Source organism: Melanotaenia boesemani, chromosome 13, assembly GCF_017639745.1.
Source record: "Melanotaenia boesemani isolate fMelBoe1 chromosome 13, fMelBoe1.pri, whole genome shotgun sequence".
Taxonomy (NCBI): Eukaryota; Metazoa; Chordata; class Actinopteri; order Atheriniformes; family Melanotaeniidae; genus Melanotaenia; species Melanotaenia boesemani.
The window spans coordinates 25,268,608-25,282,572 of record NC_055694.1 but is presented as its reverse complement, the minus strand read 5'-3'; the positions used below and the strand labels follow the sequence as shown (position 1 = coordinate 25,282,572).

Genomic DNA, 13,965 nt, shown 5'->3' with positions numbered 1-13,965 from the left:
TAAACCAATAGTAAAGGCTGGATTTTAACACGTGCCAGTTTCGCGGCAAAAAAGATTTCGCGCGAAAACCGTCCAAGGGTTGTTTAGATGTAGATCAGCTGGGACAATAACAACAATAACGGGTGATAACGGGGTCGAAACGGCGCTTTCACAAATGGATTGCGCCCGTGGTGAGCAGCCAAAGGACCATCGGCTCCGGTTTTAAAGTATGCGCTTGTATTTCGACTGTTTTGTTTCCCTGTATTTCCACTTTTGTCGGACTGCTTCCTGCGTGCCCCAACAAAACGAGGGAATAGAAGAACTACGGCTAATCACTAAAGCTAACATGCTAATTTGCCCTATATTTTAATATTCAACTTTATCACTGTGCGTTCTTATGGACTAACGATCGTTTTGATAAATATACACTCGAAGATGCTTTTGAGTTACAACGATGGCCTTTACCTTGTAGATATTCTGTATTGGTAGCTTAGTTCTGTAAGCTGTTTTAAAGTTTTCATAGCGTCTTAATTAAGACTTATATATGGGTGTAAGGAGAAATTATATAGTTTTAAAGTTGTGACTTGCTAGTTTCGCGGTTGCACGAGGTTGATGAACTTTGTTGGTGAGTCATAAGCTAGCTGGTTAGCTGAGTTGGTAGCGGTGATAAGGGCAGTGTGGCCAGGCCTCGGTTGTACTCTGCTGACATAAGACACGAATACAAAAGACTAGCTTCCAGCCTTGTTAGCTCGCTAATCTCCCGTTTTTATCGGTCCCTCGTTTAATTTGCGACCCCTTCTGTGATAATAGATCAGCGTTTTAGCATCGAGCCGCATTGGTAGTATGCATTTGGCAACGTTATTTCATTTGGCAAATTTCCTGTTTGGCGGAACGTCCTGTCTTATTGTTTCACTGTCAGTTTAGATTTGATTCAGCTCATTACTTGCAATAGTTTTCACTTAAATTAAAATTCTATAGTAATAGCTTGTCTGTTAATAGCAAGCAAAGGAGGAACAGTTTGAAAAATGTCAAATGGCCAGTAAACTCCTGCAAGCAAACTCAAAAGAGAGTTCTCTTTTGTTTCACAAGTTCACAGACTACAGTAAATGCCAGTAGGTGCTGACACTCCTTCAAACTGCATCTTAGTTTGTGACTCCTCAGCACAGCCATTGTCTAGTGAAGGAGCACTCTGTGACACAGTGCGATGTCAGAGACTCTGATAACAGGACAGACATCTGAGGATCTGTTGGCAGACTTTGAGACTTTACTGAACTCTGGGAGTATTGACCTGGGTGAGGACCACCAGATAGTGATCATCACCAGCCCCAGCAATGAGGGACTCCACCCTGCCACTGCCCCAACTACTACGGGGGAAATCCTGCTGTTTGCGACGCCACAGGGCCCCGCTGATGTGGGGGTCCAGGACAAGAGACGACCGACTCTGGGAAGACCTCCGGTGAGGAGAATGGGGAGATGAGGGGGGAAGGGGTGGAGATGGGAGGTGAGAGAGAGTGAAACAACAGCAAAGGAAGTGGTTAAATGAGGGGTTTCATGCTTTATAGTTTACAACAGAGCTGCTCCAGATCTGTCCATCTGTTGAGTAAAGATACTTTGTTTTGGTTTTTACACACAACAGGTTCCCTTTCTCAGTCTGTTCCGCTTTCAGCTCACCTTTTAAATCCACAAATACTTTGATTAAAATAATCTAATAAAAAATGTACTTAAGCTAAATCATTGTTTGTTTCTGGGATCTTCTGTACATAATCAGGTTAAGAGAAAACTGGACCTGGATAGTGACCATCAGTATGTCAGCACCACTCGACCGTCGACAGGCCAAGCACCACCTTCCACACCTGCTCCTCCTAGAGGTATACACACCACCTAAAATTCATGACATGACAGAAAGAAAGCACCCCGACTGTGTATGAGAACGTCATCCATCCATACGTTCATACTTCGCCCTTGGTTCCTGCAGTCTTTGTTCTAACAGCAGCTGTCCTTTTTATCATGCACACAACAGCCTGACATCCTTTGTTTCCACCAGGCTCACCATGAGAAATAATGAGAACTATTTGTCTGCTTAAACAACAAAAGCTGCATTTTTATGAGGAAAGACAAAAGGGTTACCGGCACAATCCATTTGTTTTTCGTCCTTCGTATTTACTTTGATCAGGTACCAGACTTAAGGTAATTAAATTATGTTGGTATTAGTGATCACAGACTCACAAACAATTGTCTAGTTTAAGTACCTAAGAAATTTAAAGAAACTAGTAGCCATGATGTTGAACTAAAAACGAGGGAGTAATACTTAAAGAACATTCACAAGTAAAACTCTTTCAGGTGTCAAGATTATTTACACAATAAGAGGATGGGTTTGTGAGAAATGAGTAAGTTATTGTATAGTTTATAGACTACTACATAATATAACATATAGAAAGTAAAGATCAATTCACATCTACTTGATCTACTTTTTAAAATGCTCAACTTTCCATGTTAGCAACATCCCTTCATACAGAAACATCTTCCCACTGGGCTCTTCTGTGAAATGCCAAGCGGTTCATTAAATTAAAAAAAATTTCTTTGCGAATTTTTTTCTGCTGTCTGACTTTCGCCAGTGAGTTACAATAGTTTATCTCCTCCAGATCAGACAACTTGAATCTGCAATTTGTCCGTGAGAAGAGATGCTCTTCTTCACTGCTCTCTCAGTGCAATGCTCTTGGCCCAGAAAGGTGTAATCAAGCATAAGCCTGTTCTCAGCGCTACAGAATGGGCTTGCATTGTCAGTACTAGTGTAAGCAGGGGAAAAGCACAGTAGCTTGTTTGTATGTTTTTTTTTTTTAACCAGTTGTGGTTTTGCTTTGTGCTTAGCCCACCATGAAGCAACATTTTCCCTTTACAGTTGTCAAAGAAGAACTTTGTTTTTGTGAAACAGGTTGGCAAACATTCAAGAAGCCACTGTTGTGAATTCATTCACAGAGATTCCCCTATCTCCCCTTTCTCTCTAGTTCCACGAAATGCAACAGAGAAGTCGCGGTATGACACCTCCTTGAACCTGACCACCAAGCGCTTTCTAAACCTGTTGTCTCAATCGGCCGATGGCGTGGTGGACCTGAACTGGGCCTCTCAGGTCCTGGATGTCCAGAAGAGACGCATCTATGACATAACCAACGTCCTTGAGGGAATCCAGCTTATTTCCAAGAAGTCAAAGAACAACATCCAGTGGCTGTGAGTAAATTTAAAAAAGATAAAACAAATAACTCATTGATTATATGAGAAACACAAATGCAGTAAATAAAGAATCTGATGGCATGTTTAACAGCTCATAAGTACGGCTAAAATTATTATAGCTATAAACCAAAATACCACTTAGAAAGGAACCTCTTTCTGTTCAAAGCCAACATTATCTAGATCCTCTCTAGTTTAGTTGCTTTCGTCTTTGCACATGTTTAACTTCCCTTGGACAAGGTTTGGCCTGGAAAGCCAGGCAGTTACTTAAAGTGAAAAGGTGGCTGAACAAATCCACAAATGACATCATGTTGTTGCTTCTCTGTGCGGCCCCACCCTGCAGTGGTAATCGAATTGATGCATCCCTGGTGTCCCGTCATAAGGAGCTACAGAGGGAGGTGTGTGACCTCACAGAGGCTGAGGAGCAGCTGGATGAGCTCATTTCCAAATGTCACCTGCAGCTCCGGCTGCTCACAGAGGACCCACAGAACAAGAAATATCCTTTTAACCAGCATCAGCTGTCCTAACCGGTGCCGTTAGGCTTAAACTAGTCACAGCGATGGACTAATGTAAGTAGTTGAAGAAATTATAGCTGCACCAGTGGAGCTGAAACAGTAGATTATGGTTTAATCAAACATGGTTGTAGTTTCTAAAAGGATATTTTGTAGTCCAGAAAGACGTTGGAGTGCAGCCTTAGAGATGGACTGAACAGCCAGCATTGCTATAGAGCTTTTGAGCAATGAACTTGAACTCTTTCAGTCAAGTTCTTCAAAAAGAAATCTTACAGGGATTTATTATCCTTAATTGGTGTGTTCATCACGCTGGGTTATGTTCGCTGCCAAGACCTAAGGCAGTCATTCGACTCCCCAGACCAGCTGGTCATGGTGATCAGAGCTCCACCAGAGACCCAGATGCAAGTTTCAGAGCCCAGCGAGGTGAAGGCCTCAAAAAATGAGTTTTTCCCTCATTTCTTAAATAACCTATTCTGCATTTGCTTTACCTAACAGTCCACCACATTCTCTGGATCTTTCAGGGCTACCAAGTGTCGCTAAAGAGCACAAGAGGTCCAATCGATGTCTTCCTTTGTCCAGAAGACAGCTCCGGCGTGTGCAGCCCTGTGACAGGAAGCAGTCCTTCAAAAGCAAACATTGACCCTACCCATGTCCCTCCTTCTGCACAAACTGTTGAGCAGCCACAACCCAGAACATGCACAGCAGCCCAAGAGGTGGCTGTATCATCACCAACATCCACATCATCCACGGTGACGGCAGCCTCGCAGCAGGAATCATCATCGCTGGTGTTAGGTGGTGATACAGGTGGGTGTTCACATGTGTTTAGACTAATTTAAGTGATGCCCTTAAAAAAAAAAAACTTTAAAGTGAAAATTAAGCAGCCATATTGTACTCATTCCATCCCAGCCCAGCTGGACGCAGGTACAGGATGGAAAAGAAGAGGCCAGGTGCAATGTTTGGACTTTCAGGGTCCTCATCACACATAGACTGTAAAAAATATACATACATGGAGCATAGAGCTCTCTTATTATTGGGCCGGTATTGATTTTTTAGTAAAATTATGACCACAGGAATAGAAATACTATTATTAAATACGAGCCATTAATTGAGTAGATTACAATATAAATGTTCAATTTATTCAATTTCAGACTTCATAGTTCTCCACAGAACCCACATAATGAGTAGAAGGTAATTCAGGAAGTGTTCATTCATTAGAGGAGTGTTAGAGGAGCTACTACTGTCAGATGTGTATTCCTGAGGTTGTTAACCAAAGTGGCCAATATTTGCATTGAATACATCTTAATACTTTTCACACACCTGCAGAGTTGTTTGCAACACTCAGTTGTGGCCGTGGTGCTCTGTTCAGTATTCAGGGATATATTGGCCATGAACTTAAACTTGTATGCTGCCACATGCTGTACATACTGTGCAGCTGAATTCCCAGGAAGCCCTTATTTACATATTTTCTGTCTATCAGACACAACACCACATATTAAGACATAATGACAAGCAGCCAACATCAACTTTATAACTGCAGAGTAGGTTAAACAGTAGCAAACATAGACAAAACTGCCTTTTTAATTTTGGTTACATAAATTGTTCAGACTTGCTGAGAAAGTTGCTTCACACACAGCTAAGTGCTGTGTGGTCAGCTCAGTGCAGATCGGCAGGTGTTGGAGGAAAACAAAGTCCCAGAGGAGCTCCTTAGTTGACTCTTGTGGACAGAAAGTAGCTCCTGATGTTTAAAATGTTGCTGGATACGTGCACCAGAAACTTTTACAACTCGCTGGGTTTGTTCCCAACTCTAAAAAGAACACGAAGGAGCTGCACAACCAGGAAAAAGAGAGGGATAAAATCCTGGTCTGTCTAACTCTTCTGAAGCCACTATTGGGCCAAATGGGTCAGAAGGCAGGATGAGGGTTTGGGAGCTTCCTGAAGGAAAACATAGCTCCTCTGGCTTTTTGTCTAGTTGTGGTCACACTAGAGATAAGAATGCTTGTGGTGAACAAGTCTAAATTAAGACATCTGAACTTAATAACTATGGAAAGTTGGTCATGTAGGACGATGACCACACGGCAACGAACATGTAAGGAAAAATGTTTGAGGTTTTGACCTTTTTGAGAAGAAAATCTGACAAAACCAGAAGCTTTAATGATGTCCTTGTCACGCAGAATCCTTTTCCTTTCTGCTACAGAATCCATCCTGGAAGGCGACCCCTTCTCCACCCTTGGAGATATTGGTGACTTTGACCTCTCACCCCTTTCATCATCGGACTTCCTGAACGTTGAGGGCCTTCCTCTCCCATTGGACAGTTTCATCAACCTGTCCCCCCCTCACAGTCACGATTACCACTTCGGCCTGGAGGACCACGAAGGCATCAGTGAACTGTTTGATTGTGACTTTGACTTGTCACATGTTTTGGGGGACGGTTAGCTGAAAAGGAAGAGGAAGCAACTAATTCTCAATTTTGGACCTGACCTCTGAAGGAGCGCTGCAAAGCAACATTTTATTGATTTTATTTGTCAATAAGCCACAATTTATGATTTAACCGTGAGCTTTGAAAAAATGTTGTGTGTTGCAATCCTCAAAATACCACCCCAACTGCAAAATCTTGATTTTCCTAAATTGTACAGAATATTATCAGCACTTCTATGTGGCCATTTTTAAATTTTAGACCAAGGCCTGGCTTTAGCATAGCTATTTAAATTATTTATATGAATGTTATTTTGATATTTTGTGAGGTTTTGGAAGTTGTTAATGTTTTATCCAAGTGGATAGTGGAGGTGTTTGTGTGCCTGTGTGATATTTGGACTCTTAGGGTTGGTTAATTTAACACTGATTCATGCACATACCAGAACTGAAGCCTCAGTTTCTGTAAAGGAGGGGAAAAGGTTGCATCACACAGCTGTCGTATAGATTCAGGGATCAACCTTTTAAAAAGCATCTTGGAAGTTTGATGCAGTTTCACACACCTTGACAGGTTTATTTTATGAGAATGGAGCAAAATGGACTCACCCGAATAATTTAAAACACTGGAATCTTGAAATACTGGATCTTACAATGTTATTGTCTTTTTGAGACTGTTACATTGAAGGCTCCAGCCAGGTTTTCAACATCTTCCACAGTGGATTAACAGCATTCTCCCTCCCAATCACCCAGTAAAAAATGCTCAAAACATGTTAACTAATTTAAGCTGTATGAACCTTATTAAGGAACTGAATTTCTATGTTATAGTTTTCTTAACAAATGGTAACAAAATTCTTACAAGATACTAAAATTTGGTCAGTTTTGGTTTGAAGAGCACATATTACCATTAAATAAACCTTTCCATATTGTTTTTTAAAATTTTAAGTTCTCCAAAGTAATTTAAGATCATACAACCCAAAGGTAGACACTTTGGTGTGACATAACGTGGCTCTTAGGGGGGAAAATCGAGCAAAATTTGAAGGGTGTTTCTGTCCGAGTGAAGGAAACTAACTGATAATGGACGACTGTAGTCATGCTTGCGGGTAAAATCTAATACTGATCATGTTCTCTAGTAGTTGAGTAGACCAGTGGTTCCCAACTTGGGGTCCCCCAAAGAGCACAGGGTGTCCCTGAGGCTTTGACCATTAGCAGCCATTGTGATTAATGTCCACACATTGTCCCTCTTAAGAAGAAAACGTAAGACTCTGTGTTAATTTAATTAACTTAATTTAACTTTGGCTTTATCAAAGGACAGAACTACATTATTTATGGTGAGACTCTCACCATAAAGTATGGTTTTAGCACAGGTTGGGGCTTTTGGTGTATGCATGAAGTGGGAAATGGGTTGGGAACCACTGGAGTAGGTGATTAGCCATAGTCTTAGGTGTCCAGCTCAAAGTCTTAAAGCTTTTTGATGCAAACACGTATGAGTGTTATGTAGTTGGCTTTGGTGTAGGCTTTAACATGTGTGGGTTTTACATTTTTATTTTTCTATCTCTTTTGGGCAAAAGAGAAGTTCACCAGAGGCCTCCAGACAGAAATCTCCAAACTCCAAGCAGGTTTTTGAGCTTTTACATTCATGGAGACCTCACACGTGTTCAGTGTGAGGTGTGCGTGATTCTGCGTGAATCAAAGCGCAGCTGCATCTTTTTTTTATTGAGCTGCGCTGGCTTTTGGAAGGATTAAGTAGAAGTTGTGGACTTGTTAAAGGAATTCAGAACAGGTTTATTATTGTTATTATTCAGTATATGCACTTCAGATCAGCTCAGAAAGTTAATGTTCATGCCTTAAATCAATAAACTATCAGGTTAAGGATGGTTCATCTTATCTTGGCTTTTAATGATCAATTAGTTTTTCTGCAGTTTTTGCATCAGGCTTCATCTACACATTATGCACCTTTTTTTTCCCTTCTCAGCTGACATAAGCATAAGATACGTGTTCCTTAGTATAGCATGAAAGTGTCCTGCTACCTGTTATGTATTGTTGTACATAAGAAGGATCAATTTTTTCTTTCTTGTCTTAAGTTATGTAAGCTAACATTTTCACATTCTTTAAGTGTTGGATTTTAGTGTGTGGTTTTGTGTGTGTTGTTTTTTCTGTTTAATATTTATTTAAAAGGGGTATAAATAGAAAAAAGGTACCTGTAAGTTTCATTCATTTTTCTGTCAGGAAAGGACTTTAGTGATTCCCTACCTACCTACAGATAAATGTTCAAATTTGCCTTTCAGTAGTAAAAAAGTATTTTTTTATCAGAATGTATAAAAACTTTTTTGCTATTGTCCTGTTAAATCATCGGCTCTGTCAAAACCTTAAAATTCAGCATCCATCATAAATGTCAGAAAACATTTTAACTGACTTAAGAAAGCCATTAAAACTGGAGGCTTTGATTCTGCTGCACAGAACCTTGAACTGTTGGTGTCGTTGCCGTTTTTGGTTTTGGTTCCCTGCAGGACTAATGCAGTGCCTTGCTGAGAAAAGGGTTCAAATCAAAACTTTTGTGTGTGCTTTGTAGTGAGAGAATGCATGGTTTGTGGGTGTTTTGTGTAGGATTTGTTGGCGTTTTTGTTTGGGAAAGTTTGCACCTTCTGTTTAAAAAAAAAAAAAAAAACAAACAAAAAACTGCAGATGTTTGGAATCGGATTAAAACTCATGGATGTTGCTTGTATTATGAGAAAAACTGTTTTTTCACAAATAAGGACTCAGATTTGTATTGAATTTCTTAAACATATTTTTGATTCCGGCTTTATAACACTATAAAATACTAATTTTTCCATTTTTTCCCCTCTTTTCTGGCTTCTTTTGGATACAAACAGGCAAATGCTATGACAGGACGTCATCTTTTTGTCAGTCCTGCTGTAAAGACCCTTTAATGGAAACTGGTTTATCTGGAAACCAAATCCTTTTTTTTTTTTTTTTTTTTTTTTTTTTTTTAGAAAAAAAGTGGCTTTGTATTTGTAAATTTCTAATTGGTCCCAGTATGCTCTTTTGTATGAAATTGTCTTTGACATAAATAAAGTGAACTATTTTGATTTGATCTGATTGCATCACATGCTATAAAATTTAATGAAATGACAATGAAAAATACTTTTATCTAATGGTATCATAATTATTTAATGGAAATTTGCCAAAACGTAGTATTCTGTAGAACAATTTATTCTAATTTGTTTTGCCTTCAGTGTTATTTTCAAATCTATCATGATACGCAGACTAATGGACCCAAGGAAGTCTGACAAGACACACAATTAGAATATATAGTTACTTCTAGAGGGAGGGGTTGAGGGGGAGATAGGGGGAGAGGGAAGGGTTGGGGGGGTGGTACCGAATATGACCTGTGTGGTAAGGTGGGAACCCTGAAAAACATTTTAAACAACGAAGTTAGTTTTTAAAACCACGACCAATGAGGGGTGGAGTTTTACATCAACAGAACAATTTCTAACATACGCTCTCTGTCTGCTGGTGGGGATGTAGCTCATCTGTGTGTGCACGCGACATGTAGAGACATGACGCAACGTAATTACATGTTAACGTGCGAATAAAATGGATAAAACCAGTGTTTCGTTTTTAGAATAAAAGAACAAAATATCACATCTCCTCACAACTATCCAAGGAGAAGGGTCCCATCACCTATCAAGGAAAACTGGTGATGCTCTTTCCCAACCTGAGCTCCACCTTATTGAAGCGGAGGAAGGAATACAATCAAGTTAAAAATCCTGCAACACTGAGGATCACACTCTCGATGGGAAAAGGAGATTCTTAAGGTGTCTGACAAACTGGCAGTAACCTGAACAGTCAGCCAGTTTGTAAAATCTACTCCAGTATGACACTGTATAAATATATGGACAATGTAAGTCATGACAGTAGCTAGGCTACTGTTTACATTCATTTTCACTTGACTGAGGCTGATTTCAGACTAAGCCGACTAAGTTACTGTTATAGCGTTTTGGTTTTTGAAATTGGTGTACTAAGTATTTACAGTGGTCTTATTATTTCCACTTAAAATTGATAATTGCAATCACAAAATCCATGTTGGATAGAGCCTTGGGAAACAGGGATAGTGATATGTTTAGTTTGTTAGGTGCAACGTGCACAGCTCAGTATGACAGGGTAGAAAGTGCTGAATGCTCAGTGTTCAAGAGTAGGCATTTGTGAGGGGGAGGGATGAGAAGGGGTGCTTTTCTCCCCCTTCTTCCTTGCAAGTTTTTTACTTTTTGGTTATTTGGGTCAGGGGCTGCACAGTGGTGTAGTGGTTAGCACCGCAGCCTCACAGCAAGAATGTCACGGCGGTTGCCTGTGGTTAGAGTCTCCCAGCTGTCCCTGAAGGCATCTTTCCTCCGGTGCGCTCCTGATTGCTGATGCGCTCCACCTGCGCTGCTTGCTTTATATACCAGTGCACTGCACCACTCCTTTGCCAGATCGTCTCGGTTTAACCCTGCACGCTTCCAGCCCTGAGTTCCTGTTTGCTAACCTGTTTCCTGATCTTCGACCCGTTTTTGGACCTGCAGGATAACCTGATTCTGCCTGCCCCCTGTCTGGTAACTCTGCTGTCTATTGTTTGGATCCTGCCTGTGCATTGACCCTTGGACTGTCTTTGGATTTGATTATTGGATTTGGATAACTGGATTATTTGTTTGGATACTGGATACAGGACTTCAGACTTGGATCTGGATGTGGATGTGATCTTGGAGATTCCTCCTAACATTACCTGTCCTCTATCTCCTCCCCAGAGGATTCAGTGGACCTCAGGGCTCTTAGGCCATTCTAACTGTTTTTCCCCTTCAGTTTTTGCCACCAGCCTTGTCTCACTCTTCACATCACCACAGCTCCAGTGGATCTCTCACCGTCCTCCCGGTACAGCGATTCCCCCCTGCGTCCTTCCTCTCCTTGGCCGGTACGTAAGACGTCGTTATTCTTACATCCCCATTTTTGCCACGCTTTTGCTCACCTGGATCTCCTATTCTCACAGGCCAGTGGGTGACGTCTCCAGACCCGGATTTCCTGAGCAGTATTCAGTCTCTTATAATAAACCTGTTTTCTTACCCAACCCTCTGTCCTGATCTTTTGTGGTCCAGCTTGCTGAACCGTTACAAAGAAGGTCACTGGCTCGAGCCTAGGCTGGTTTTAACAGTGGTAAGTAACAACAGTGCAGCTACATGTTCTCTCTGGGTACTCCAGCTTCCTCCCACTGTCCAAAGACATGCATGTCAGGTTAATTGTACACAGAGACAAACAACCTGTCCAGGTGACCTGTCCAGGGTGTACCCTGTATCTCACTTGCTAAATGCTGGGTTAGGCTCCAGCTTCCCAATGACCCGTAATGGACGAAGTGGTATAGATCAGTCAAACAGAAGAGTCTTAGTCTGCTGTCTGTAAGTCTGCTGCCAGTATCCAAATCTAAAGCAGCCAAACTTACCATAGATTTCATGAAAGAACTAAACAGATGTAAGGAGGCTGATGAGTAAAAACGACAACTAAAAATGGAAGTAAGCTCTAGAACTATTAATTCAATCTCAGCTAAAACAAGCTCTATATCATACAATCCAACAGAAATCAATGAAACATTTACAGAGTACACATATTTATATACATCAGAAACTCCAGAAGTCCTGAGGATAGTTGATTTTTAACCTTGGCTGAATTGCCCAAACTCAGCCAAGATGACCAAAATCGTCTTAATACTCCCTTCACACAAAAATAAATTGAAAAGGACCTGGGCTCATTACAAGCAAATTAATCGCCAGGAGAAGATGAGTTTCCTCCCGCGTTTTACAGAGAATTTAAGGATCTACTCCTCCAACTTCTCATGGACATCATCAACTTGGTCGGATGGCCGGGCTGTTCTGGGGTGGACTGGGTGGGGGTTCTGGGCTCTGGTGCCCGGGGTTGGCCCCCTGTCTCGGGTGGAGGGGTTTTTGAGTAAATCAATCATGTGGGAACCTTTCAAAACATTCCCTCGATGAATAAATTCTCTTCTCGACGTCCAACCCCGGTTACTTTCAGATCATTTCTTTAAGGTGTGCTCTTTACGATCATGTTTGGCTTGCAACCAAGAGCCGTTCATCTGAATCCGGCTGCCTACATTTAGGAAGGCTCTCAGGCTGACTAGGCCCAGACTCCAGATCCTCACTTTGGGTTTTGCATTGCAGGGTTAAAGTGGTGCGAGATTCCATAACTTAACTCTGCTTAATGAGGTTGAGATATCCCTGAAATAGAGCATCAATTTACTTTATTTTCTCATAAGCGAACAAGTTTCCTTTATCTAATATACTTCTGATTTGATTGTCTAAATCACTCTCACTTGCCTGTCTGATAGTTGTCTGGCTGAATCAGACAGTAACTGATGGGGTCAGACAATGAACATTTTGTGTGAGCTTCTTAAAGACATTTTTTTTAATCTTCTGATGATATCACCCACCAAGCTGCCTAAGATGGGTGGCCGGGCTCAGAGAATGGAGAGGATGAATCTGCCCCGCTCACTTCTCAAGGCCAGGAGTTCTTGCTTTAAACCTTTTATTTATTTATTTTATCAGCAAGCAGTGTGATCATTTTTTTCTGTGAAGGGTTTAGCAGGATGTGTCCCTTCAGAATATTAAGAGCAATCTCCTCTAAATCTTGTATAAAGTCCGGTGAGGAATAACTGAGAATTTCTTTCCGCTTCGGCATGCTGGCATGGTAAAAGGCATGCAGCAACCGAGCTGACATGATGATGATTTAACTGTTTTTAGGTGCATAAATGACGGGCCACTGATGAAAGAGTATACCTGACCTCAGTTTGAAATGATCTGGACAGGTCGTCGTTATATCCAGGATTAAATATCCATGAGGTTGTCTGGTAGGATCTTCAAAACTCTCCAAGAAATTACTTCTTTTTTTTTTAGGGAAACATTTGAGTTTCCAGGATATTTATCTGCAATTTATCTCTAGTGTACTAAAGCAAAACCAGATAGTTACAATTTATTAATGGTTCGGCTATATTTACCGTTACGAAAGAGGATTTGCGTCAGCATAATTACACTTATTCGTCTGTGGTGTTCATATTGTATGAAAATTTTGACCACTTCAGGATGGTAAGCGGCCCAGAAAATAAGATAATCTAGTATGATTAAATGATTCATGAGGAAACAGTTCTTCATCCTACAAAGAATGAGGCAACCCCTTGACAAACATTGTGTTTATTAATCTTTTGAGGTTTGTTGTAGATGGGCTGAAAAGAAGTGTATATCCATACAATATTTTAAGAAATGTCATCCATCTCATGATTCCAATCATTCAAAAGATTTTTACAGAAATGTGTCTTTCCACTTCTTCTTGGTCCAATAATCATACAAGAAAAAGGCATCTTCAATCTGGGGTCAATTTCGTCTACATCGCTGCAAACCTCTCTTTTCTCTTCTAATGTTCTCTTGCAGTGTTTCAATCACCCCCTCACAAGAGTGTTACTTTCCCTCTCGCCCCTAGACTATTGAGGGGTCTTAACAACTACCACCAGATAAGGTACTGTGAAAATATGTCTGATTTCATGATTATTAAATTGGTCATGTGATATAGTCTGATTTTGAGGAGACTGAATGGAGAGTGAAGAAGAAGACGTGGAGGGAGAGGGGATGGAGGAGTTTACATCTTCATGAATTACCATCTCAACTCTTTATCCTGACATGTCATAACTTATCACCCTACAATGGCTTGATGCATGTGGTCCACAAACCCCTCACCTTAAGGTCAAAGGTTATGTTAAAGGTTATGTATGCACACACTCGGACATGTCCAACACGTTATATCCACTACA

General features: G+C 40.9%; 1 protein-coding gene across 1 annotated transcript; it reads left to right on the top strand.

Annotated features, from left to right (window-relative positions):
* The first annotated feature begins 50 nt into the window (after positions 1 to 50).
* On the top strand, positions 51 to 9,216 carry e2f1 (E2F transcription factor 1). The gene is made up of 7 exons (XM_042004970.1): positions 51 to 1,435; positions 1,748 to 1,847; positions 2,985 to 3,204; positions 3,548 to 3,700; positions 4,025 to 4,139; positions 4,238 to 4,520; positions 5,911 to 9,216. Exons 1-7 carry the CDS (start codon positions 1,184 to 1,186, stop codon positions 6,147 to 6,149), a joined length of 1,362 nt encoding a protein of 453 aa, XP_041860904.1. The 5' UTR covers positions 51 to 1,183; the 3' UTR covers positions 6,150 to 9,216.
* The last annotated feature ends 4,749 nt before the right edge of the window (positions 9,217 to 13,965 follow it).

Bases quoted from the DNA above. Each gene is read 5' to 3' on its own strand.
- e2f1 (XM_042004970.1), top strand. From the start codon at position 1,184: ATGTCAGAGACTCTGATAACAGGACAGACATCTGAGGATCTGTTGGCA. The intron at 3,205-3,547 runs GTGAGTAAATTT...CCCACCCTGCAG, and splicing joins AAGAACAACATCCAGTGGCT to TGGTAATCGAATTGATGCAT. The intron at 3,701-4,024 runs ATATCCTTTTAA...TGTGTTCATCAC, and splicing joins GAGGACCCACAGAACAAGAA to GCTGGGTTATGTTCGCTGCC.